At 43.0% G+C, this 26,809-nt stretch overlaps 1 protein-coding gene across 1 annotated transcript in view; it reads right to left on the reverse strand.

The window, feature by feature from the left end:
* LOC127486657 (probable ATP-dependent RNA helicase DDX60) overlaps nucleotides 1-26,809 on the reverse strand; it is a gene marked incomplete at its 3' end in the record, with an annotated part of 114,026 nt that overhangs the window by 29,332 nt on the left and 57,885 nt on the right. The window contains 9 exon segments of the mRNA XM_070047160.1: nucleotides 6,490-6,585; nucleotides 7,467-7,586; nucleotides 8,725-8,874; nucleotides 9,972-10,127; nucleotides 13,670-13,859; nucleotides 14,220-14,254; nucleotides 14,956-15,096; nucleotides 17,550-17,716; nucleotides 20,545-20,660. Coding sequence (XP_069903261.1) covers nucleotides 6,490-6,585; nucleotides 7,467-7,586; nucleotides 8,725-8,874; nucleotides 9,972-10,127; nucleotides 13,670-13,859; nucleotides 14,220-14,254; nucleotides 14,956-15,096; nucleotides 17,550-17,716; nucleotides 20,545-20,660 — 1,171 coding nt within the window.

The following is a 26,809-nucleotide window of genomic DNA, read 5'->3' on the forward strand; positions in this document are numbered from 1 at the left end:
AGAGGAAATACAATTTCCTAGAAATTATTTAGAATATATGCCAATCACAGTAAACATTAAAATAATGATGCCAATTATATTTTGTATAGCAATGCATAAGTTACAATATACTTAATTATTAATTAACACAATGCTTGTATTCTTTTCCTAACCTTTATTTTGTTGTGAAACATAAGATTCAATAAATTACATAAAGCTTGATTTTTCAGATCACAAAGTATTATCCATGGAAATGAAGTAAACCAAATGTCATTGTCACTGCACCTGTAAATCAAGATAAATAATGCCTCTAGCATTTCAGAAGCCCAGATTATAACAGCTTCCTTCTTTGGAAGTTACTATATCAATTTTTGAAAAAATTATGATTCCATTGGTCATTCTACTTCTTCACATGTCCATGTGTATATATGTACTTGTATGTTTATATATAAAGCATAGAAATTTATTTTGCCCATTTAAAACATTGTATAACTGGAATTATTTAACTTGTGTTCTTTGTATCTAACTTCCTTTGCCCAACATGATTTTTAAATTAATCTGCATTTCAGCCGGCACGTGGCTCACTAGGCTAATCCTCCGCCTGCAGCACTGGCACCCTGGGTTCTAGTCCCAGTTGCTCCTCTTCCAGTCCAGCTCTCTGCTGTGGCCCAGGAGGGCAATGGAGGATGGCCCAAGTGCTTGGGTCCCTACACCCACATGGGAGACCCGGAGGAAGTACCCAGCTCCTGGCTTCGGGTTGGCACAGCACCAGCCGTAGCGGCCATTTGGGGGGTGAATCAATGGAAGGAAGACCTCTCTTTCTCTCTCTCTGTCTAACTCTGCCTGGCAAAAAATTTAAAAAAAAAAATTAATCTGCACTTCATTGACTTTCCTCACTCTATGTATTTTATCAAATGCCTGTGCCACCTTCTATTTTTTTCTACTCTGGAGGACATTTCAGTTGTTTATAGTTTGATAACACCACCAATGATGCGACTATGAACATTTTGTACAGGTATCCTAGCCTGATTCAGTCTTACTCTTGAAAACGTGACTCCTGTTTTTCTATTTCAGAATATATACAAGTGGAATTCCTTGTTCCTGAAGTACTGTCACCATCACTAGTTTTGCTGAGACAATTTCCAAAGCAGCACAATGTCCGTGCCTTCCCGTTGCTCCTCCTCCTCTGCAACACCTGACACTCTAATTGTCAACACTGTGATGGGTAAGACTCAATGTGAGGTTACTTTCAATTAATTTAGTTCTTTATTTGAGAAGAAAAACAGAGAGAAAGGCAGAAAGGGACAAAGACTGTACCTACTGACTCACTCCCCAAATATCCACAATGTCCTGGGCCAAGCCAAAGCCAGGAGCTGGGAACTCAACCTGGGTCTCCCACATGCATGATAGGAGCCCAATTACTTGAGGTATCACCTGCTGCCTCCCTGGGTGCACATTCACAAGCAGCTGGAGTCGAGAGTCTGAGTTGGGAATGGAACCCAGGCTCTTCAATATGGGATCTGGGCAAACGCCTGCCTCTCAGTGTGACATCAACTTGTATTTCACTTGACTTACTTTTCAGAAGTGTATCAAGGGTCTTCAAAAAGTTCACAGAAAATGTATGCTATGAAAAAGTTATTTGTGGAGGGGCTGGCATTGTGGCACAGCCGGTCCAGCATCCCAATGAGCCCCTGTTTGAGTCCCAGCTGCTTCATTTCTGGTCCAGTTCCCTGCTAATGCACCTGGGAAAGGTAGCAGACGATATCCCAAGTGTTTGGGCCCCTGCCACTCAAGTGGGAGACCCAGATGTAGTTCCTAGCTTCTGGCTTTGGCCTGACCCAGCCCTGGCTGTTGTGACCATTTGGGGAGTGAACCAGTACATGGAAGATATCGCGCTCTCGCTCGCTCGCTCTCTCTCTCTCTTCCCCCTTAAGGATGTGCTACACACAGAAACACAGAGAGATAGCCATCATTATGAAAGAATGTAAAGGCAGAAAATCCCCCAGTAAAAGTACAAAAGAAATTCAAAGTAAACAATGGGAATATTATGGGAAAATGGCAGAGCCAAGTTGTTACTTATCAATAGTCATGTTGAATGTAAATGGCTTCACCTCTCCAGTAAAAACCAGACTGGCTGAATGGATTAAAAAACAAGACTCATCTATTTGCTGCCTACAAGAAACACCTCTCATCAACAAAGATACAAACAGACTGAAAGTGAATGGATGGAAAAAGATACTCCATGCCAACAGAAACCAAAAAGAACTGGTATACGATCCTAATATCAGACAAAATAAACTTCAACTTGAAAACTGCTGAAAAAGACAAAGAAGGGCACCATGTAATGATTAAGGGATCAATTCAACAGGAAGAAGTGACTATTGTAAAAGTACATGCACCTAGTTACAGTCACCTGGTTATTTAAAGAAATGTTAATGGATCTAAAGGGAGATAGGACTCCAATACAATAGTAATGGGGTGGAGGGAGGTCAGACCAAGGCAACAGGACCAGTCTCACAGGGCAAAATAGCTAATAAGGAAGGGGTATATAAGCCAGCAGTGACAGAGCCATGAGAATTTCATGCAGAGAAGCCCAGGAGTCCAACAGAGACTGAGCAGGCCCACACTGAGGGAGCAAAAAGTGGTGGAAGAGCAGTGGAGAAACCGAACCTCGAGACTGACACCACCCCCACCCCCGGCAGACCAGGCGAGACACGAGGTCTCAAGTCCACGGAGCTGTGGGTAGAAGTGGGCGGGGGAGCCTGGTGAACTGTGTTTGAAGTTCCAAGCTGGAAGAACAGGGGAACAAATGGAGAGGTTGGGCACCTCCTACCATCCATGTCTCCCCCTCCCCACAATCAGACCTGCAGCCTGCTGGGAGAAGCCATATTATTTGTTTACATCTTCAAATGTAAGCAGGGGGCGACTGCTTTGCTGCTCATGCTCATGTCCGTCAATTGGGGGGGCCACTTCACAAGACCCCAGAAATAGGATCACAACATTCCAGAGTAATTTCCCCACCACCAGCAGCAAGCTGTACAACAAGGAGAAGTACTAAATATCGAAATCTCGAGCTGGTTCCATGCACAAGCGAGAAGCAAGCCCAACCCCAAAAGGCAGGGCTTAGTGCATCAGAGCTCTCGTACCTGCCCCATCAAGATCAAGAAGTGAACAGGACGACTCCTGGAGGCGGCCCTGCGTGCTTCCATTTGCAACACACAGACACATAGCAGCTCATAGCAGTGGGAAATCTCACTGTTAGGTAGGAAGTCAGATATGAGCTTATGTGTGTATGACATAAAGGCTTAAAGAGAAGACGTCTATGTCCAGCATATGCATCTGCATCTCAAAGTCATCCCAATAACGTTTCAGGGGCAGCCCAGTGTTCACATCCTGCACTGCCCCTTCCTACCCCATAATCTGCCAGGTGGGGTCCCTGCCCCTTCTGCCTGACAATCTTCCACAATCGCAGCCCAGTATCTGAATTTAAAATACCCTGCTCCAGATCCTGGGTTAGGATGGTGCCAGCTAGGCTTCCTCCTGTCTGATACCTTCAGAGGAAAACCCAGATAGGAGCTTCTTACTATTTGCATCCATAAAATCCTTTGTTTCAGGAGATGTGTGAAGACAAATACTCATCTCCTTAAAAACCCCCAGCCTCCACCGGACGGTGCGCTCTGCCTCTCTGCTGAGCTGCCTGCCTGCCTGGCCAGGTGTAATCTCTCCATTCAACCATGTAACCTCGTCCCCCCCCCCCCGCCCGCCCCAGTCCAAGTGACTGCGCACTCTCTCTCAGGTCCTATCTGGAGAGGTGCCCATCCGTTCTTACGAATGTCCCTTCCCTAATAAACTTTGCTATTTTACTACTCTGTCTCACGCCTGAATTCTTTCTTGCAAAGACAAGAACTCTGCCATTCACAGTAACATCACCACAAGCACCAAGACACATATTTAAGAGAAAAGCAACCGGAAATGCCAAAAAAACAAAGGAAAAAACCTTAATAAGGATAAGAAAGACAGTATGAGTCCCTCCCAAAGGAATACTACAACTCTTCAATAATAGAAGCTGGAGAAGAGGCTGAGGTTATGCCAGAAATGGAATTCAGAAAATTAATCATCAGATTACTTAGAAGCAATCAGAAATAAACTCACAATCTAAATGAAACATGTTCCCAAGAAATTGAGATATTAAAGAGAAGTCAGTATGACCTTGTCTAAATAAGATTGGAGTTGGTGAACTCAAAAGGCTTCCATAGCCTTGGCAACCCATGATAAGAGCCTAGGGTGATTACTGATGCCATAAACAAGAGTGTCAATTGTTAAGTCAACAACAGGAGTCATTGTGCACTTACTCCCCATGTAGGATCTCTGTCCTTAATGTGTTATACTATGCAAATTAATGCTATAACTAGTACTCAAACAGTACTTTACACTTTGTGTTTCTGTGTGGGTGCAAACTGTTGAAATCTTTACTTAATATATACTAAATTGATCTTCTGTATATAATGATAATTGAAAATGAACCTTGATGTGAATGGAATGGGAGAGGGAGCTGGAAATGGGAGGGTTGCAGGTGGGAGGGAAGTTACGGGGGGGGGGCACTGTAATCCAAAAGCTGTACTTTGGAAATTTATGTTTATTAAATAAAAGTTAAAAAAAGAGAAGTCAGAATGAAATACTAGAAATGAAGAATTCCATAGTTCAAATAAAAAATGCAGTGGAAAGCCTTAACAATAGAATAAGTGAGACAGAAAAAAGAATATCAGACTAGAAGACAATTTTCTGGAAATAATAAGGTCAGACCAAACACAAGAAGAAGAAATTAGGAAACTGAAAAACATGGTAGGAGATCTACAAGATTCTATCAAACGACCCAACACACAGATCCTAGACTGCCAGAAGGCATGGAGAGAAAGAATTAGAAGGCCTTCTTAATGCAATAATAACAGAAAACTTCTGCAATCTGGAGAAAGAGACATCCAAGTACAGGAAGTACACAGAATTCCCAAAAGACAGGAAGAGAAAAGATCTGCACCTTGACACATTGTAGCATAGCTCTCCTCCATAACGCATAAAGAAAAGATCTTAAAACCTGCAGGAGAGAAAGACAAATCACACTCAGAAAACCCAATTAGATTCACTTCCAACTTCTCATCACAAACCCTAAAGACAAGGAGAGAATGGAAGACATACTCCAAGTCCTAAGGGAAAAAAATTGTCAACCCAGAATACTGTACCCTGCAAAGCTCTCATTTATGAATGAAGGAAAAATAAGGATCTTCCACAACAAACAGAAATTGAAAGAATTTCTAACTACCTGCACAGCCCTAAAAAGATGTTCAAGGATGTGCTACACACAAAAACACAGAAACAGGAACATCCCTACAAAAGTAGTTGAATGCAGAAAATGACCCAGCAAAAGTACAAACAAAATTCAAAAACAGAACTATTTACAGAAACATGGCAGGGCAAAGTCGGCACTTAACAATACGTATGGTGAATGTAAATGGCCTGAACTCACCAGTTAAAAGACACAGACTAGCTGAATGGATTAAAAAAGAAAATCCATCTATTTGCTGCCTACAAGAAACATATCTTTCCAACAAAGATGCATGCAGACTGAAAGTGAAAGGATGAAACAAGATATTCCACGCTAACAGAAACCAAAAAAGAGCTGGTGTGGCCATCCTAAATCAGACAAAATAAACTTTAACACAAAAACTATTAAAAGAGATAAAGAAGGGCACTATACAATGATTAAAGGATCAATTCAACAGGAAAATGTGACTATTATAAATGTATATGCACATAATAACAGGGCACCTGGTTATTTAAAAGAAATGTAAAGGGAGATATAGATTCAAATACAATAGTAATGGGGGACTTCAATACCCCACTTTCAGCAATGGACAGATCAATGAGGCAGAATATCAAAAAAGAAATAACAGAGTTAATCAATACCATAGACAAAATAGACCTATTAGCCTATTAGCTATCTATAGAGCCTTCCACCCTACAGCCACAGGGTACATCTTATTCTACTTGGTACATGGAACTTTCTATAGGATTGACCACATACTAGGCCATAAAGCAAGTCTAAGCAAATTCAAGCAAATCAAATCATGCCATGCATCTTCTCGGACCACAATGCAAGGAAACTGAAAATCAACAACTCAAGAATCTCTACATTATATGAAAACACATGGAGAATGAACAACATGTTCCTGAATGCACAGTGGGTCATAGAAGAAATCAAAAGAGAAATCAGAAAATTTCTGGAAACAAATGAAGACAACAATACAACATACCAAAATTTGTGGGATACAGCAAAAGCAGTGTTAACAGGAAACAACTCTCCCAGAACTTATTGGTAAACCCTTCTATAAACAACTTATATTTATTTTAGTAACTAACCATATGAATGCCATCTTTATTAAAGTACATATGGTACATGTGGTCTTGGTTGACATAAAATATTCTGTTGAGATAAAAGGAATAAAAAGCACATACCTCATCAAATATGACATAGCGCATTCTTTCTGTCCATTTCTGATAATGAGGTGATAGCAAGAGTATTTCCAAACACTGAGGCACTGTTACTAATATCTGTTTTTTTTTTAAAAAAAGCTGTTTTAATTTCCAAACATTAATAAGAAATTTTATGACACACTATATCCATCTTGACATTTCCATGTTCAAAAAAATATTTCATTAATGTGAAAGTAAAATGAATATGTACAACTGATCCCCACATATGCTGCCACTGATACACTCAAAAGCAGTTAAGTTTGTTTCATTAAGAAACATTCTCTTGGGGCTGGTGCTGTGATGTAGCAGGTAAAGCCGCTGCCTGCAGTGCCAGCATCCCATATGGGCACCAGTTCTAGTCTCGGCTGCTCCACTTCTGATTCAGCTCTCTGCTATGGCTTGGGGAAGCAGTAGAGGATGGCCCAAGTGCTTGGGCCCCTGTACCCATGTGGGAGACCAGGAAGAAGCTCCTGGCTCCTGGCTTCGGATCACCACAGCTCCAGCCATTATGGTCAGTTGGGGAGCGAACCAGCAGATGGAAGACCTCTCTCTCTCTCTGCCTCTCCTCTCTCTGTAGAACTCTTTCAAATAAATAAATAAATCTTTTTAAAAAAAAAGAAATATTCTCTGGCACAGTATTCTGGGAATACAAAAGTCACCATGTCCTGAAACCATCTCTACTAAAGAGGAAGTTGCTTCCTCAGGCTAAAATTTCAGAAAAGTAATGCATTCTCTTTACGTAACATTTATGTAATGTAAACATTTAATAATTAATATAGAATTAAAATATCATCAGTAATCAAATTCTTAGATAAGAAAAATTATACAAACCATCTAGCCCAATATAAATACATCTATCAGGGTAGCTGTGGGTTTCATGTTACCCCATTAAAACCCTACGTGTCTCCCAGAGTGCCACATTCACACTACGACTCATCACGCGGACAGCTGTGACGTACCTGACAGTTCAAGGTGTCGTGGCGGTAATCCCTTGTGAAAACTCCACACACCACTGAGCCTTTCGGCAGTGCTTTAGTAAACAAATTGTAGACAGTTCCCACCACCTGGTTAACCAGAGCCTGCAGTCACAAAAGACAGAGTGAGCGGCTACTCAGTAAACTATCAACAATGCTGCAAAAAAACTGGTTCAAGCAAACCCACGTCTGGAACCACTGATACGCAACAATGCAGTACCGAACTGGTAACAATTCTGCCCTAATAAGGCAATACCTCACAGCAAATCCTTCCACCAATTCCATTTAAGTTTTCTAAATGTTATATAATACAATGCAGTGCCTGTTGATGGGATGGCCAGCAACAAAAACACAAACAGTGGTTCCTCGTCCCGTCAGTGTAATATGTGCTGATACAGGTAATATTAGATGGCGCCTGTATTTTACAATGCTGAACAGTAATGGGCACAGCACTGAAGCTCACTAAGCTCCCGCGTCCTCATCAGTGAAGGATGTGGCTCGTGGGACGCAGGGCCCCTCCCCACACTGGCTCCTCGCAGTGCAGCTGTAAGCCTGGGAATTAAGTATTTTGCTAGGGAAAGTGAGAGGAAGGAGTGTATCCCAAAACCCCTTTTGAGAGAAAAAGAATATTTATTTCGCAAGTGCCCTTTAACTCTACTTCACCCAGGTTGCTGCAAAGGAAGAAACCCATGGCCCCTGTAAGAATCCAAGGCTCTTCCATCAGGCACCTGCCCAACCCCAGAGCTGGTAAAACTGAGGGGAGAAGCGCCTCTCTCTCTCTCTCTCTCTCTCTCTCCCTCTCTCTCTCTCTCTCTTGAACTTGTCTGTCCTCTCTTAAGTACACAAGCCTGGCACCAACACCAAATCATTCCCATTGGCAAGACTCTCAGAAGTGTCCAGCCCTGTCTTTTCACAAGTGCTGGCCCTAGGGAGATTTATGAGAGAACACTAATAAACAAATGCTTGTGAATGGCACATTTACCCATCATTATTCATGCCCAGACAGTACACTGGATGCCTGGTGTGCCTTGTCTCAGGTCACGCTCGGAACAACAGCATAAAGTAAGTGGTGCCGTGTCTCCTTGCAGGTGGAAAACATGCCAGGAAACTGGCCAAGGGCACACAGCACATGAGCACCAAGCCCACGACTGTGTGACACTGGAGGCTGGGCACTACCAGGTGGGACACACGGCTACGGTAGAGGAACACCCCTAGAACAGCGCAGGGTCACAGGGCACGATACCTTTGTGGGCGCGACGTACACGGCCACTCCGTCATCGCTCTCCCGCAGGACTTTCCCCATGCAGTAGTAGGAGGCGTAGGTTTTCCCTGATGAGGTTGGAACAACAATCACAGCCGACTCATTGTTATCTACGACATCCAGGAGTTCCCTCTGAGGGAAAAAAAATCACCTTTCATTGGAAAATGCATCTTCACTGTCCATTTTTAAGTTAGCTTCAACTAGCTCTTAGACTAGTGTTTACAGTTCTGAGACCTGCTAGTGCTCAAGATGGCAGGAATCACCACTTCCGGCTATGTGCAAATAACCCAAATCACTGGAGACAGGAAAGTCCTTACTTAAACTTAGATTTAAAAACCCTCTAATACAGCAGAGGACAGTGCCATGGGTCTGTAGCCTGGCTCTTGGAGTTCTTTTTAGTTCAGATTAGGGAAACCTCATGCTGAGACGGAATTACCAAAACCTGTTGCTCTTTTCATTTCCATGTTTCATTAATTATGGTCAGCGAATGATTAAGGTGTAGAAAAGAAGTTTTTCAAAAAATACATAATAGGATCCGTGACACATCATGATGTATTATGAGTGACTGTGGTTGAACAATTGGACAACCCAAAAGCAACACTACTTTAAAAAAAAAAAAAAACGGTATATTTTGCCAAATATACATCAGGCACCTATTTTGTTATGTGAATTAAGTGGCTGCACAGAATTGGAGTGTATAGTTGGGTTCTTGTTTGTTTTGTTTTTGCTTTTGTTTTTATTTGAGGGGCAAAGACACAGATAGACAAAGACAGGTCCCATCTGCTGGTTCACTCCCCAAATGGCTAGAAACTGGGAACTCAATCCAGGTCTCCCCTGTGAATGGCAGGATCCCAATCACTTGAGCTTTCACTGCTGCCTCCTAGCGTGCATTAGCAAGAGCTGGAGTCAGACGCTGCACGTGACACCCAAGCACTATGGTTTGGGACGCGGCGTCCTGACCAATGGCTTCACAACCAGGTCAAACTGCTGCTTCTCAATGCATTGCTTCCCATACTCCATTTAAGAGAACCAGTGTATCTGTCACTCAACTGACTCGTCACTGCATTGCTTTATCTCTTGGGCCAAGACATGATTTACTTTTCTTGTCATTAAGTCGCTTTCTAGAACAACAGGCATTTTCAAAATTTGTCGCACACAATGAGGTCTGAACACACAGTTTCACCGAAGCGTCTTTGCCTTTCCATACGACAGATCTTTTAGAGAAATACCTGCCACGTGTCCGGTATAAAATGATGCACCCGGCGATCTGGATCACTTCTTTCTTCTCGGAACAAGTAAGGGCCCATGTGCGTTAACTGAAACCGAGCGGCTCCCATGTGAACTGAGTATTTAGAAATATCCTTCCCAGCACCTGACTCCTTCCCCTAAAATAAGTATGGTGCATTAGACCTCTGTACGACTTTACAATTCCTAACCTGGGCATGCAGGAATTATTCCCAATCCTGTTGTAGTTTGCTTTGCCTCAGTGAGATTATTTTTTCATGTTCTTTCAATAAGCTGCAACTCTTAAAACTGGATAACCCAATTTTGGAGTTACCAGAGGGTAAAAGTGCCACTCAACTTAATATATCATTACAATAGCACAGGGAACATTGAGGCTATATTCAGTATAATTTTTTAAATATCATTTTTATGGCAAGATCATTTTCCATGGCATATAAGTAAAAGACAATATGAAATTGATCTTTTGTTACAAATTAGTAAAATCTTTGATAACTGTTCCACAATTATTACACACACACACACACACTCACACACACTAAAACTGTATTTCCTTTAAGGAATTTTTTCTGACCTTAAAAAGGCATCTTTGGTAAAAATAAATATCTCTGTAAAGATCTATATAACAAATACCTATCATCTTACAAGTCAAACTATTTTACTCAGAGAATTCCACCCAATGGGTCAACAGCTCTTACTACAGGGCCTCAACATCACAGGAAATTCACGTGCTTGGCTGAGCCTCCATTCTCAGAGTTCTGACAAAACTGGATTATGATCATATTAGCCATGCATGGAAAACATAAACTTCTGTGCCAAAGTGTTCTCACTGTCAATCAACACCAAGACATGTTTGGACACAATGATGGCTTGGAGCAGAGAAGACTTCATTTAAAAATTGCCAAAAACATTAATGGAAAATGTTTAAAAACAAGCTTTTTAAAATTTATTTACTTTCTCATTTAAGAAATTAAAAAGTAATAGCAGTTTTGGTCATGCAATGTTTAAGCAAATATCCTATTTCAAATCTACAGCTGTTGGAAATAGCTAGATTCCCGTTCTGATCATCACCATCAAGGTTTTCTTGTTTTATTTTTTTAGAGAGAGAGTTGCTTTCCTAGAGCTTATAGGTCTCCAAGTCTCTTAAAGGAGTGAGGAACAGCTCTCCTCCCTTCAGACAAACCCTATACCTGTGCAACATAAGGTAGGCATAGAATAACCAAAGGAAGGGATTTGTGTGACAGACTCATAATTTCCACTCTTGATGTTCACATCCTGCATTAAGATAATTCTTTCCAATGAAATTAGTTTCTCTATCCTCATGGCTTCAAAGGCCTTCTTAAATATGTCAGTCTTCCTGATAGAAGGCTTATTAGATGGGATAGTTAAATTTTGTCTGTGGCACTTGGGGAACAGAGATGTAGGGCTCCTTCCATGTTTGCATGATAGGAAACCTGACCTCAGACCCTTAGTGAATCTACAGAATCACCAAAGACTGGTTGAAAGTATTCCTGAGATGAGCAGAGCGAGATACACCAAGGAAGGGGCCACAGGCCCTGCTGAGATTCCCAGCAAGGCTAACCTAGCAAAGACGGGGGTCCCAGTGAAGCGTAAGGAAAGTCAGAAAGCCTAAAATGGGGAGATTTGGCATAGGAAGTGGAGAGCTACCTATATCTCCTCTTTTTGGCTTCTCACCCTGAGCTGGTATCTCTCCCCACATCCCTTATATTTCTCTACTTACAGAAATATCTCCACTCTAAGACCATGCAGTACCCCAAGCATGTCTTCATAATTTCTAAAAACACTATTTTAAAGGCATTACTTGAAGAGATTTTTTTAAAAAATTTATTTAGTTGAAAGGCAGACTTACAGAGAGAGAAAGGCAGAAGTAGAGAGAGAGAGAGAGAGGTGTTCCATCTGCTGGTTCACTCCCCAACTGAGCACCATGGCTAGAGCTGTGCTTATCCGAAGCCAGGACCCAGGAGCTTGGGCCATCTTCCATTGCTTTCCCAGGCCATAGCAGAGAGCTGGATTGGAAGTGGAGCAGCTGGGTCTTGAACCAGCACCCGTATGGGATGCTGGCACTGCAGGTGGTGGCTTAACCCTCTATACCACAGCACTGGCCCCTTGAAGAGATATTTTGACCTACAATTTTTCTCTGGGGCCAGCATTGTGGCTCAAGGGGTTAATCTTCCACCTGCAAGGTCAACATCCATATTCCAGTCCCATCTCTCTGCTAATGCACCTGGGAAAGCAGCATAAGATGATCTAAGTATTTAGGGATCTGTGATCCACATTGGAAACCAGAATAGAGTTCCTGGCTCCTGGCTTCACCTTAGCCCAGGCCTAGCTATTACAACCATTATGGGAGTGAATCAGTGTATGGAAGATTTATTCTCTTCTAAAAGTTAACTAAAGATAAGGCATGACAAGAACCATGACCAAAAAGTGTTCCACTTCTATGAAATTTGCACACAAATTTTTGAAACAATGAACATATGAATAAAATACAAACAAAAAAATTCAGACAATGACATATGTGTAAGAGTTATCTGTAACCCCAGTTCTTTGCAGCTCAATTCACAATAGCCAAGATACAGAATCAACCCAGATGTCCAACAACTGATGACTAGATAAAGAAATTATGGTTTATATACACTATGGAGTACCACTCAGTGATAAAAAAAAATGAAATCTTGACTTTTGCAACAAAATGGATGCAACTGGAAACCATTATACTTGGTGAAGTAAGCCAGTCCCAAAAAGACAGATACCATATGTTTTTCCTGATCTGTAGTAACTAACAGAGTACTTAAAATGTAATGTATTGGAATTAAATTGACATTTTGAGATTTGATGACTGTTTATAGCCCTTGTCTCTACTGTTAAGGGATGGTGGTTTTTTTTTTTTTTTTCTTTCATACTATTTGTTGAACTATTTAGTGTAGCAGGGTTAATCTTAGGAGTTTCAAGTAAACTGAAAATATATCATTGTAAAAGTTGAGAGTGGGAACAGGAGAGGGAGGAGGAAGAACAGTTGGAGCATGGGTGGGAAGGAGGGTATAGTATCACCATGTTCCTAATCCGTATATATGAAATACACAAAATTTGTATACATTAAAATTAAAAAAAGGAGAGAAATAAGGACATGTCTTAGTGGCTTCCTGGGTAGGGAGAAGAGTGTAAGAAAGGCTACACAATACTAGATGGTCTCCAGTGAAGACTCACCACAGCGTTGCATTCATCTGGCACAGGCACAGGGAAAAGCAGCAGCCCGGCTATGAGCTGAGGGGATGAACTACCGAAAACAGCTGCCGCAAAACTCCACAGCAAACATAGTTCTCTGTACTCAACAGAATCTGTTGGAACTAGTAGCAGAGGTAACTAGGGACCCGATGTGTATAGCCCTGGCATCCTGGGTAAGATGGGAAGTCGGTTGTGTGGATAAATATGAATCCTAGAAAAATACACAGTCATAAACATTAGACCTGTGTCTATACAGTATAATGCATGGTTAACTGTGAACTATTAGCTTAATCTAATGTATACTGATTCTCAATATATTCAGAATATACAGTTCTGGTGACAGGTATTGATTCTCAATATATCCCATAAAATATTTCACAGACACACACATACACACACACTCACACGAATGTCAAGTAGTATCTTCCATGGCATTTACCTGAGGACATAACGTGTGTGCCAAGTTGTCAAACCCGATATATTTTAGATATTTGGCTAATTTTTGCCTGTGTGTATTCTGTAACAATTCTGAGTATTTCTCGTGCAGTATGTGAATCCTCTTCATCATCTGAATTACCACATTTATATCTTTGGATTCTGCTTCTGTTGAAGTAAAATAATTGCACGACCTAAGTGAAGCAAGAGAGTGATAACAACCCACACTCTACCCCAGCGCTGACTTAATTTTAAGATTTTAAAGAAAGCATATTCACATGAACCACTCACAATAATCAAAGAACTCACAACTCCCAGTTCTGCATGACAATTAAAAGTGTGGGCTCCTAGATTCTAAAAGTGCTGCTAGACTTAGCAAGCGAAAAACAGGAAGCCTGCTTTGACAAAAACTACAGGGCACATATTCACAAAATTCATCACACACCTGAAATGCAAACTTAACGTGCCTTTTCTGACATAGAAACATGGCAAATTACTTCTCTCAGCCTTGTTTTCTTTCTCTGTATAAGGGAGATATTAACCACAGGGCTCACCTCACATGGCTATTATCAAGATTAAACAAAATAATCTACATAAAATGATACAATAATTTCCTAAGAACATGACCATTCTATACTCTTTTATTACTCTTCTAATAATTACTTTTCTGTGACCACAATTAAGAGATAAATATTTTTTATCTTATCTCCAATCAAAATTGCTCATTCTTGGGCCTTCAGCCATGACACTGTGGTTATATCCCAATTTATTACTTATTCAATTTGTGCATATAGATTGAAGTAAACTTTTCATTAAAAATGTTGCTGTGTCACTGACATTCAGGCACATAATTGGTTCTCCTAGGGCTTTACGTATTATATCAAGATAGGAAGCCTATCCCAAAGAATTGTGAGAATTTAACAATTTTGTGTGTGTGTGTGTGTGTGTGTGTATGGTATTTGGCCAATAGCTGGCTATGAAGAACTGTCTGCTGCATTGATTTCTGAGTTGACTCTTTCCACCAATGCCTTTCACACACAAACAACTGTGGATCCAACAAGAGGAAATCCTTCTAAGACTTCACAAGAGTTCCATAATCACAGAAGAATCAATGCCAGCTCTTTTGCTGTCCTTATTAATCTCTGATTTCAAGAAACTTCTAGAATTGATGTCCTTATATACCTGGTTTTAGACAGCATTCTTTCAATAATTTGAAACAGGCATCCAATCCAACCATTTCTGCAATAAATTTTACAGATTTAACAGCACATATCTGGAGAAAATCTTCTAGTCTTTTGATTCCAGAGTGAAGATTCTCTTTAATTTCTTTTTCAATAGAGACAAATTATTCCATCTCTCTTCCTCCTTTTTCTCTAGTTTAGCTAGTTGTCTCTTTTGATTTTCTTCAATAAGTTTTTCTGCATTTTTCTTCTAAAAAATAGAAATAAAATTAAATAAACATAAAAGCAATTGTTTCCAGATTAATACTTTTTATATTTGGAAGGAAATATTTAATATCTTGGACTATTAGTTTAGCATTCAGAGCACTTAAGGACATCAAATTGGACCTTTGGTGTTGCAAAGAATTAAATGTAAATATCTTTTTTTATACACAAAGATGGTAATTGGCTATTCCTTTTCTCTATCTTCTCAGCTGCTAACCCCTTAGTCCATTATACTGAAAGCCAGTGTTTAGGCAGTCCAGATCTGTGCTGAGTCTAAGAAACACCCAACAAAGGTCCAATGAGGATAAGTATCTTTTATATGACCAGACCAACTGGTAAAATTACAAAAACTCCCTGGGGTGTGACACATTGCACTGTATAGAAATCAAATACAACTCTTGTGCAGTGGTAGCCAAGAGAACAGGATATGATGAAAGCAGTTATGAATAGATAAAAATCAGACCTAAAATTGCAATAGCTGGAATACTGCTTGCAATGGAAAATGCCACCATGGCCATTCTCTGGCTAACTCTCTTGTCCAGTTCCCAGGGCGCATCTTTACTTAGCCCAGCCTTCCACCCCCAGTATGGAAATACAGGCCATCTAAGAATATCTGAGCACTAGCAAATGACACCAGCTCCTCAGGGGAGTGCACACCCTACGCAAGAGGAGAAAGTATGCTTGCAGAGTACGGTCTACAGGATAACAGCCCCATGACTGCACTTCCTAAAGCACCAAAAATGAGCACTAAGAAAAAATTTTTAAGCAAATACAGAGGGGGCTTCAGAAATGCACCAAAATGTATATTATTTTTTAAAAAATGCTTGGATTTCAAAATTTTTGCACTGATATAAAGTTATCTAATTTTATTTGAACATAAACTTTTCAATATCTATTAATTCAAACTTTATTTGAAAGGCAGAAAGATAGAAAGATGAAAAGAGATCTCCCATCTGCTGGTCCACTCCCCAAATGCCCACAATAGTCAGGGCTGGGCTGGGCTGGGCTGAGGTCTTCTATTTGAGTGGCATGGACCCCAGTGTTTGAGTCATCCTCTGCTGCTTCCCAGGGTGTGCGCTATCAGGAAGCTGGATGAGGAGCAGAGCAGCCAGAACTTGAACCAAGCACTCCAACACGGGATGCAGGCATCCCAAGCAGCAACTTTAGTACTGTGCCAAAGGCCCACTCTCCCACGGACTTTCTGAAGTTCCCTCATCATAGGGTTTAGCAGTCAATAAGCAAAATAATAATAACAATGGCAAATAGTAAAGGAGATAAAATAGAAAGTCACAGGGGAAGAAACACAAATAGACTAATACTCATATCACTGGTATTTGAATTTGCAATCAAAATCTCTTGTTGAGATGATGTTAAACAAAAAAGCAGGCACACTCACAGAATGATACTGGGTATCTCTGTGGTTAAACAGAAAAGAGCACCAGGGTTATAACAGTAAAATAATGCACACATATTAAAGATTAAAAAGGAAACAAAGAAAAATAAACATGGAATATTATGCAAATATTAAAAGGGAAAGTTTATTGTTCACTCATTGCAATAAAAAGTTTTAGAAAGCACACTGTTTAATGGGAAAAAAAAAGTATAAAGCCATATGTAAACTGTAAAACTGTGCGTGTTAGTAAGTGTGTATAGACTGTAAGTATTTGGAAGGATGTTCACCAAAGTTAATAGGACCAGGTCTTTGAAGAAGGTAAAATGTTAGTTATTTTTCACACTTTAAGTACCTTTCTGAATAGCCTGAATTAGCTGTGTGTGTGTGTGTGTGTGTGTGCTGGATTTTTCTATTAAAGTTGCTTAAAATTTGGGAAATAACATACTATTGTGAATTTATTGTATATTTAATGATACAGAAAGAAGTCAGCTATACTATTAGTAGATGTGGAATACATATAGAAAAAACAACAGACAATATAGGACTGCACAGGTTTATGCCAAAATAGTCATACAGTTACTTGTGGGACGTGAGAATGTGGATTTTTCTTTTCTTTTCCTTACTTGTTTTTCTATATTCCAACAAAGAAATAACTAAACAAACCACGACATTGCCATATTATGGAGGAGTATCCATCCACAAAATTATGTTGCAAAAGATGTTTAATAACACTGGAGAGAAGTGTGACTGAGGGAATTCACCAAAGCATTCCCAGTGCTCAATTCTGTGCCGGTCCCATTAGGATTTTGTTTTCTTCGTTACACCTCCCTTCATTTTCCCAGTGTTCTAAAAGGAGAATAAGGTCCTTTATCTGTTATAATTCATGGTTAGTACTTGGGAGTATTTTTTTAAACAAAATATTTTTTTCTCCAATAACATGAGATTACCAGTGTTGCCATGCTGAGTAAAGTTAACACAGGTCTCACAGGGTGGGAGTAGAGTCTCAAGCCCCCACAGCAATGAGCTCCGCTAGCCCAAGAACGCACCTGATGTTGTCTTTTCTTCTGCCTGGAAGAATTTGCTGGAGATGGCAGCGAGCCCGCTTTTGTAATCCTTACTGATCTGTTACTTCCTACCAAAGACCTTCCAAACACATGATAAAAATGATACAGTTTCTGTGTATCTCTTCTTTCTTTGGCATCTTTGGATTTAGCTGAGGGAAATAAAGTTATTAAAATATCATGACTCTACTGTTGATATATAAAAGCTGCACTCCTAGAGCATTCATGAGAAAGGCTTTGACAAATCCCCTGAGAAACTCATAATATTCTAATTAGAGGCTATTACTATTACAGAGATTGAGATGTGGCAATGTAAAGTAAAATTATTGAACCATATTTAAATATCATGAGATGATCCAAATTAGCATCTGTTCTTGGGGCTGGCATTGTGACTCAGAGTTAGTTAATCCACTGCTTGCAACACCAGCATCCCATATGAGCACCAGTACAAGTCCTGGCAGTTCCACTTCTGATCCCGCTTCCTGCTAATACACCTGGGAAGGCAGCTGAAGACAGTCCAAGTACTTGGGCCCCTGCCACCCATGTGGCAGATCCTGGTGGAGTTGCAGGCTCCTGGCTTTGGCCTGCCCCAGCCCAGCCGTTGTGGCCATTCGCAGAAAAAACCAGCAGATGGAAGATCCCCCCCCCCCCAGTAACTCTGCTTTCAAATAAATAAAACACATCTTTTTAAAAATCAAATCAGTTATTTACTTATTCATTTTATTACAACTACTAAGCATTATGGGTGCATCCCATAGAGTAAGTCGAGGGTGAGATATGACCTGCTCATCCTACAGCGTATCAAAGCCACAAAAGAAAACACCTGCTCTTGGACATGGTTGCTGTCTCTGGACACAGGATCAAAAACGAAGCACATGAGCACTGCATGAACTCGGAAACAGAGTTTCTGAAAACTATACCCAAATTTGGCCAGAAACATTTGGCTACAACCACTCAGCCAGATTCTTGCTCTAGGAGAGAATGGACTCTGGAAACAAGATGTCACCAGTTCCCAGACCACTCTAAGCCTGCGGCAGCGCTGAACTCAAAGGCGTTTATCGCTGGCAACACCCATGGCCTCAGGGTGAGTGTCAGCAACTCACCCATCCACACCTACTACATATTCCACGTCCAGAAGAAATTCAGAGGCCTGAGCAGGTGTTTTTGCCAGCTTTTTATCATTAGAACAAAATACCTGAGAAAACTAACTTCAGGGGGCCTCTGCACCCACGTGGGAGCCCTGGAAGAAGCTCCTGGCTCCCGGCTTCGGATCGGTGCAGCTCCAGCCACTGCAGTCACCTGGGGAGTGAACCAGCGGATGGAAGACCCCTCTCTCTCTCTCTCTCTGCCTCTCCTCGCTCCAACTCTGCCTTTCAAATACATAAGTAAATCTTTAAAAAGAAAACTAACTTCAGGAAGAAAAAAGGATTACTCTGCATCACGCCCACATTGGGCAGCCCCATGGTTCAGGCCATGCTGAGGGTCGAGGCAGGGAACGGAGCTCAGGTGGAGGAGGGCTGCAGGGCAGCTGAGCCAGGAAGCTACAGAGCAACGGGGGTCCAACCGGGCTCCAGCAACCAACCCCGCTGAGAACCACCGTCGGAAGGCAGCCCCACGCCCTCAGCATCATCACTGCATTAAGCGGGCACGTCCAGTTCAAACCACAGCTCCGCTCTCCCTCTAACTCCCCGACTGCTCTGAGGCCGTTCCTGGGACCGCGCTACGAGAACTGAACGGAAGATGCCAGAAGCCAGGAACGCAGTTCCAGCTGCTCAAGGCCCCAGCGGGCCACCCAGCCACGGAGCGCACGACGAAGGTGGAAGCAAAAATCCTTCCCCTTAAACAAGTACCTGAGCGCCAGGCTCCCCCGGGCAGACGTTTAAGCAGCCTCCCCTTGCTCTTCGGTTCTGGGAAAGACGAAACCCCTAGCGCCTCACCGACTTGTCTGACGTCACTGGGGCTCTCGGGCTGCTTCGGTCACCAGCCCTTCCCACTTCCGGTCACAGCCCGCCTCACTTCCGGTCACAGCCTGTTCCACTTCCGGCAGGACTCTCCGCATGGTTCGGGTGTGGCTAGAGTCGCCCCCAGTCCTCCCGACGGACACCTGGACACCTCCCTCCCTGCCTTTTGCTCCCAGCTGTACCACTCCCTAGAATTTTCAGTAAGGACCTCTCTCATGGCTGCTCTCATCCCGCCTCTCCCTCTGCCCTAGGAGTGCTACAAGACCAAGTCCAGAGCCCAGCACAGAGCCAAGGACAGGGACAGGGCACGCCTGAATTCAGACACTGAATACATCCAGAGATTGGCAGCACCAGTCAGGCCGCTAGTGTCCACGCCCTGAGGAATCGTACTTATGCGTCATTGGTCTTTTTCTCTGTATGTATCTGTGTATACACACCTCTATCCATTTTCCTCACCAGTTTGAAATCCAAGAAGACAAGTTTACAAACTATATTGGTTCATGGTGTCTTACCACCCAAAATAATTCTTTGGTGATTTAAATATTTTTTATTAATGAATACAATTATGAACCAATGTTTTATAACAAGTAATAAATACAATTATTAATTTTGGCAATTACAACACTATGTGCCTGATTAATATAAACACCAGGTCCTGTGAAACAATACAGTGGGGACTTTTATGCAAACCAGCAAAGAACAAAAGGAATTTCAACAATAACATATAAAGTAACTGTTGTAACAATCTAAGAAAATTAGAAAGCTAGGCACAATGACTTGGCTGCACACAATGACTTTTTTCCCCTCAATGGATTTATGAGAATTGTTCATCCTACAGAAACTAGCTTTTGCCCATTTCTGTATCTCCAAGCCACTGGGAGTGCATACAGTGGTAGAGAGAGAGGAGACTGTAAGTGAGACGTCACTATCCCCAGATGAGTAATTTTTCCCTTCTACACATGATGCTTGTTTAAACAAGAAAACTGCTGGAAACATTCCCTAGTATGAATTATACTCACCACTATCGCTGTTTCTTGTCCTTTCAAAATCATCACTTAGAGGTTGAGAGGAATGCCAATGTATGAGCTCATCAAACTCTCTCTTCTTAGAAAGACAGGTGATAGCTGGGTCATCACTGCGGTGGGAGGGAGGGAGTATAATTTAGAAAACACATGTGTAGGTCAGTGTTCAACTAAGACCCCACTTGAGATGCTTGTATCCCATACCCAGGCACCTCGGTTTGTGTCCCAGCTCCCATTCTGATTGCAATTTCCTGCTAACCCACAATGGAAGGCAGCTGATGATGGGTCAAGTATACTTGTGGGAGACCTGGATTGGATTCCAAACGCCTTGCTTCCACCTGGCCAACCCCTGGTGTTGCAGGCATTTGGGGGGTGAATTAGCAGAAGGAAGACCTCTCTCTCTCTCTTTCTCTCTCTCTTTCTCTCTGTGTGTGTGTGTGTGTCTCCCTCTCTAACTTTCAAATAAATAAATAAATCTTTTTTAAAAAAGCAGCGTTTTTATTTGTGTGTATGTATGTGTATTTGTGTAATATTTCAAACATAGAGAAAATATTAGAGAATAAATGATAACCATGAATCTACCATGCATTCATTCATAAGACATCCATTAAGTCCTAATTATATGCCAGAAACTCTTATGGATGCTAAGAACATATCAGCGTACAAAATAGAATAAAAATCTCTTCAATGAGTGTTTATTTATTTATTTTATTTGAAAGGCAGAGAGACAGACAGACAATGTGCCCACCACTGGTTACTCCCTACTGGCTGGGGCCGGCCTGGGCTAAAACTGGGAGCCAGAAATTTAATCCAGCCTCCCACATGGGTATCAGGAATTCAACTACCTGAACCATCACTGCTGTCTTTCAGGGTGCACGGAAACATGGCACCAGAATCGGGAACAGAGCCAGGAAGTGAATCTAGGTGCTCCTAGAAGCACAGGATCATGTTAAACACTAGGCCAGACATGAGCCCTTTACAGAGTTCATGTGTTCACAGAGACTGACAGACAATAAAGAGATACAAAGGTAAAATACACACTGTGGTAGATGGTGCGTGATACAGATTAAAAATCACACAGAGAGACAGAGGAGGAGGAGGAGAAGGTGCCACTTAAAGCAGAGTGGTGAAGAATGCCTGGCTGAGAAGCTATGGGAGCAGAGGGTACAAAGTCGTCTGGCTCAGAACATTGCCAACCAACAGAAACACAGGCAGAAAGGCTGTGAGGGGGCCAACGCAGTGGCGCAGTGCCAGCATCCCATATGGGGGCCGGTTCAAGTCCTGGCTGCTCCACTTCCGATCCAGCTCTCTGCTGTGGCCTGGGAGAGCAGTGGAGGATGGCCCGGGTGCTTGGGCCCCTGTGCCTGCATGGGAGACCCGTGGGAGGCTCCTGGCTCCTGCCTCCACATCAGCTCAGCTCTGGCTGTTGCAGTCCTTTGGAGGTGAACCATCAGATGGAGGGCCTCTCTCTCTCTCCCTCCCTCCCTCTCTCCCTCCCTCTCTTTCTCTCTGGCTCTACCTCTCTGTGACTCTGTCTTTCATATAAATAAAATAAATCTTAAAAAAAAAAAAAAATAGAAAGGCTGTGAGCTGGGAGAGCAATTGTGTACAAGAAACAGCGGGAGGCCAGCCTGGAGGAGTACTCAGAGGGGGACAGATTAGGCTCAAATGAGGTTAAGGGGGCAGGGAGAGTAAGACAGAGGACAGAGCAGCAGATCCTGGAGTCCTTTCCATCTGAGGGAGTCAGGCTCCTTAGCAGGTTTGAGCAGGGAGAAACAAACTGATCTCTCCCCGCAGCGGATGTTTGGACACCACTGTGAAGGAGATCACTTGGGGTGATGGGGGGCCGATCGCACAGCTACAGGGTGAGCAAGGAAGGCCAGGCTCTGGAAGCATCTTGCAGGAACAAGAACAGATTTCGCTGCCAGATTAGATGAGAAACAGAAAGGGAAGTCAAGGACATCGCCAAGGATGATGAGAAAAACATGGAGAGAGAAGAGAGAATGATAGAGATGCACGGTGGGACCTCTAGGTGCCTGTGAGGTCAGTGGGCGCTGGCATTGCACACAGTGAGTTTACGGGGCCCAGGAGACAGCAACTGAGAGCAGATTCAAGATACGAGTCACGGGGTCAGTGCCGTGGGGCAGCGGGTAAAGCCGCCGCCTGCAGGGCCAGCATCCCATAATGGCGCCGGTTCAAGACCCAGCTGCTCCACTTCCGACCCATCTCTCTGCTGTGGCCCGGGAAAGCAGTGGAAGATGGCCCAAGTGTTTGGGCCCCTGCACCTGCATGGGAGACCTGGAAGAAGCTTCTGGCTCCTGGCGTCAGATCAGCCCAGCTCTGGCCATTTGCAGCCATCTAGGGAGTGAACCAGTGGACGGAAGACCTCTCTCTCTCTCTCTCTCTCTCTCTGCCTCTGCCTCTGCCTCTCTGTAATTCTGCCATTCAAATAAATAAATAAATCTTAAAAAAAAAATACATGAGTCACAGAATTTTCAGCCAATTCTTATCTGGTAGCTGGAGTTAAGAATTTGATACTTGCGACAGTTCATCCTCAAGTCATGAGATTGGTTGACCAAGGAGATGGCAACTCATTTTGATAACTGATAATTTTTTTCCAGGTTTGTTTCAGATTTCATTGATTTTAAAAAAAATAAGAGTTGGCGCTGTGGCTCACTTGGTTAATCCTCCGCCTGTGGCACCGGCATCCAATATGGGCGCCAGGTTCTAGTCTCAGTTGCTCCTCTTCCAGTCCAGCTCTCTGCTATGGCGCAGGAAGGCAGTGGAGGATGGCCCAAGTGTTTGGGCCCCTGCACCCGCGTGGGAGACCAGGAGGAAGCACCTGGCTCCTGGCTTCGGATCGGGCACAGCTCTGGCCATAGCGGCCATTTGGGGAGAGAAACAACGGAAGGAAGACCTTTCTCTCTGTCTCTCTCTCTCATTGTCTAACCCTATCTGTCAAATGAAGAAAGAAAAAATAAACCACTGTAGATATATTTGAAGCCCCCTATATATTTCTCAGAAATTCCATTCTTCTCTTTTTTTATGTTTATGTCTTTTTTTTTTTTTTTTGCCTTGAAAGAATCAGAGAGCGAGAGACAGAGACAAGAGACAGAGATAGAAAACAATCTTCTATCCACTGGTTTGCTCCTCAAATGCCCACACAGCCAGGGCTGGGCCAGGCCAAAGCAAGGAGCCAGAACTCCATCCAGGTCTCCCAAGTGGGTGGCAGGGACTCATGGACCTTAACCATCATCTGCGGTCTCCCAGGATGCACAGTAGCAGGAAGCAGGATTGGAAGTGCAGTGGCTGACCCTTGAACCAGGCACTCTGATTGCAGGCATCCCAAGTGGTGAGTTAAGCTGCTGCATCAAAGACTACCCCTCATTCTCTCTTCTAAGAAGCAGCTTCTTCCTTATATGTATATCATGCCCATGCACAATATAAATGTGCATACATTACAAGTAGTGTGCCCCTGGCCAGCGCCGCGGCTCAATAGGCTAATCCTCCACCTAGCGGCACCAGCACACCAGGTTCCAGTCTGGTCAGGGTGCCGGGTTCTTTCCCGGTTGCCCCTCTTCCAGGCCAGCTCTCTGCTGTGGCCCGGGAAGGCAGTGGAGGATGGCCCAAGTGCTTGGGCTCTGCACCCCATGGGAGACCAGGAGAAGCACCTGGCTCCTGCCTTCGGATCAGCGTGGTGCGCCGGCCGCAGCGCGCCAGCCATGGTGGCCATTGGAGGGTGAACCAATGGCAAAAGGAAGAAAAGACCTTTCTCTCTGTCTCTCTCTCTCACTATCCACTCTGCCTGTCAAAAAAAAAAAAAAAAAAAAAAAAAAAAAAAAAAAAAAAAAAACAAGTAGCGTGCCCATAAATGATATGAGAGTCACAACACTCTCTAACTTACTTAGCTACATAAGCAGTGTGGTTTGGAAATTCACCCGTGTGGATGCGTGCATGGCTGTGTGTGTATGTATATGCAGTTATTTATTTTTACTGTGGAGTACTGCATTGTAAGAATATCCCACTACTGGGGCAGGCATTTAGCCCAGCGGTTAAAACACCCACATTGGAAATACCCAGATTCGATTCCTGGCTCCAGCTCCTGACTCTGGCTTCCTGTAAATGCAGACACTGGATGGGCAGCAGCCCAGTCCAAACCCAGTTATTGCAGGCATCTGGGGAGTGACTCAATAGAGGAGAGCTGTGTGTGTGTGTGTGTGTGTGTGTGAGTCTCTGTTTCTTTCTCTGTGTGTCTGTGTCCGCCTCTCAACAAATATTTTTTAGTTTATATTCTGTTCCACAATATTCTTTTCCTTGTCCTACAGATGGCTTGCATCTATATAAACAATCCTGCAGTGACACTGATGCAAACTCACCTCACTCAGAGAATCAGAGTTTCTCCAGGGAAGCTGCAGGTTGCGGACACAGCACATCTTGAACCTGTGTAGCTTTTACTGGTTCTGTTTCTGCCACCAGCGTGCCCACTGCCTCACACCTTTGGCCTTACTTAGTCATAAATTTTATCAAAAGGAAGAGTGTTGAATAGGGCCTCGCTGTAGCTTTAATTTTCATTTCTTAGATGCACAAGGACCTTTAGATATCTTTTTACAGTTTTACGGGCCATTCCCCACTAGCTTCTCTATTAATGACCTATTTCTCCCTATTCCTCTTTCTCTACTGTCTCATTCCTGTCTTTCTCATGAGTTCTAGGACATCTTTATCCTAAATCTTTTATGCTAACCCTGTGATGCTTATATACCTTCTAAATGACTTCCAAAATCTGTTTTGTTATTATTGATTTTTATAATGTCAAATGTATCCTTATTTTCCTAATGACTTGGAGTTTTATACTGTCTTTGAAGGCCATGACGTCTCTACTCTGGCACCATAAAGGTATTTTCCTGTATTGTCTTCTGAAAATGTGACTGTTGTCTTTCACATTTAGATTTCTGACCACCAAGATTTGACTTATGGCATGGTGTTATGTACAGAGAGACTTTGATTTTTTATAAATATAGATATTTTAAAACATACCATTTGCAAAGTAATTTGCTACTTTCACAAGGATTTGCTTTATTCTGTCTGCCATATACACATTTACATTTGGAATTTTTTCTGCTTCCTTTGTTATCTCTTCAGTTTGGCTAATTTTTTTTTTTTTTTTTTTGACAGGTAGAGTGGACAGTGAGAGAGAGACAGAGAGAAAGGTCTTCCTTTTGCCGTTGGTTCACCCTCCAATGGCCGCCGCGGCCGGCGCACTGCACTGATCCGATGGTAGGAGCCAGGAGCCAGGTGCTTTTCCTGGTCTCCCATGGGGTGCAGGGCCCAAGCACTTGGGCCATCCTCCACTGCACTCCCGGGCCACAGCAGAGAGCTGGACTGGAAGAGGGGCAACCGGGACAGAATCCGGCGCCCCGACCGGGACTAGAACCCGGTGTGCCGGCGCCGCTAGGCAGAGGATTAGCCTAGTGAGCCGCAGCGCCGGCCTAGTTTGGCTAATTTTTCAACCAATTATCCTCTTACTCTTGAGCCTTTAGTACACTTAACTGCTGTCTCAAGAACACCGTCCCCACTTCTACAACACGGAAACCTATGCCTCCAATGTGACACTGACAATTCTAGCAAATAAAGGTGTGGAGCAACCTTACTTCATGTTAATCCAATAATCCTGGCCAGCGCTGTGGCATAGCAGGTAAAGCTGCCATCTGCAGCACCGGCATCCCATAAGGGCACTGGTTCCATTCCCAGCTCCACTTCTGATCCAGCTCTCTGCTGTGGCCTGGGAAAGCAGTGGAGGATGGCTCAAGTGCTTGGGTCCCTGTACCCGCGTGGGAGACCTGGAAGAAACTCCTGGCTTCTGGCTTCAGATTGGTGAAATTCCACCCATTGCAGCCATCTGGGGAGGGAACCAGCAGATGGAAGACCTCTCTCTCTCTCTCTCTCTCTCTCTCTCTCTCTCTTCCCCTCTGCCTCTGCCTCTCTGTAACTCTGCCTTTCAAATAAATAAATTAATTTAAAAAAACTCCAACAACCTTCTCTGCTGAATCACCTTGTCACAGGCGCCACCAGCCCCTCCCCCAGGACCTCACCTACTCCCCAAATCCCTCCCTTTTTGTGCTGCGGCTAACGTAACCAAAATCACAATCACCACAGAACTGCCTGGAACCTATGACTGCTGACCATACCCACAACCAGTTACAATGACATCACTGCTGACACTTCACTCCCTCCACGTGCCTGACACCAGACTCTTCCAAGACTT

The sequence above is a fragment of the Oryctolagus cuniculus genome, chromosome 8 (genome assembly GCF_964237555.1).
Source record: "Oryctolagus cuniculus chromosome 8, mOryCun1.1, whole genome shotgun sequence".
Classification (NCBI taxonomy): Eukaryota; Metazoa; Chordata; class Mammalia; order Lagomorpha; family Leporidae; genus Oryctolagus; species Oryctolagus cuniculus.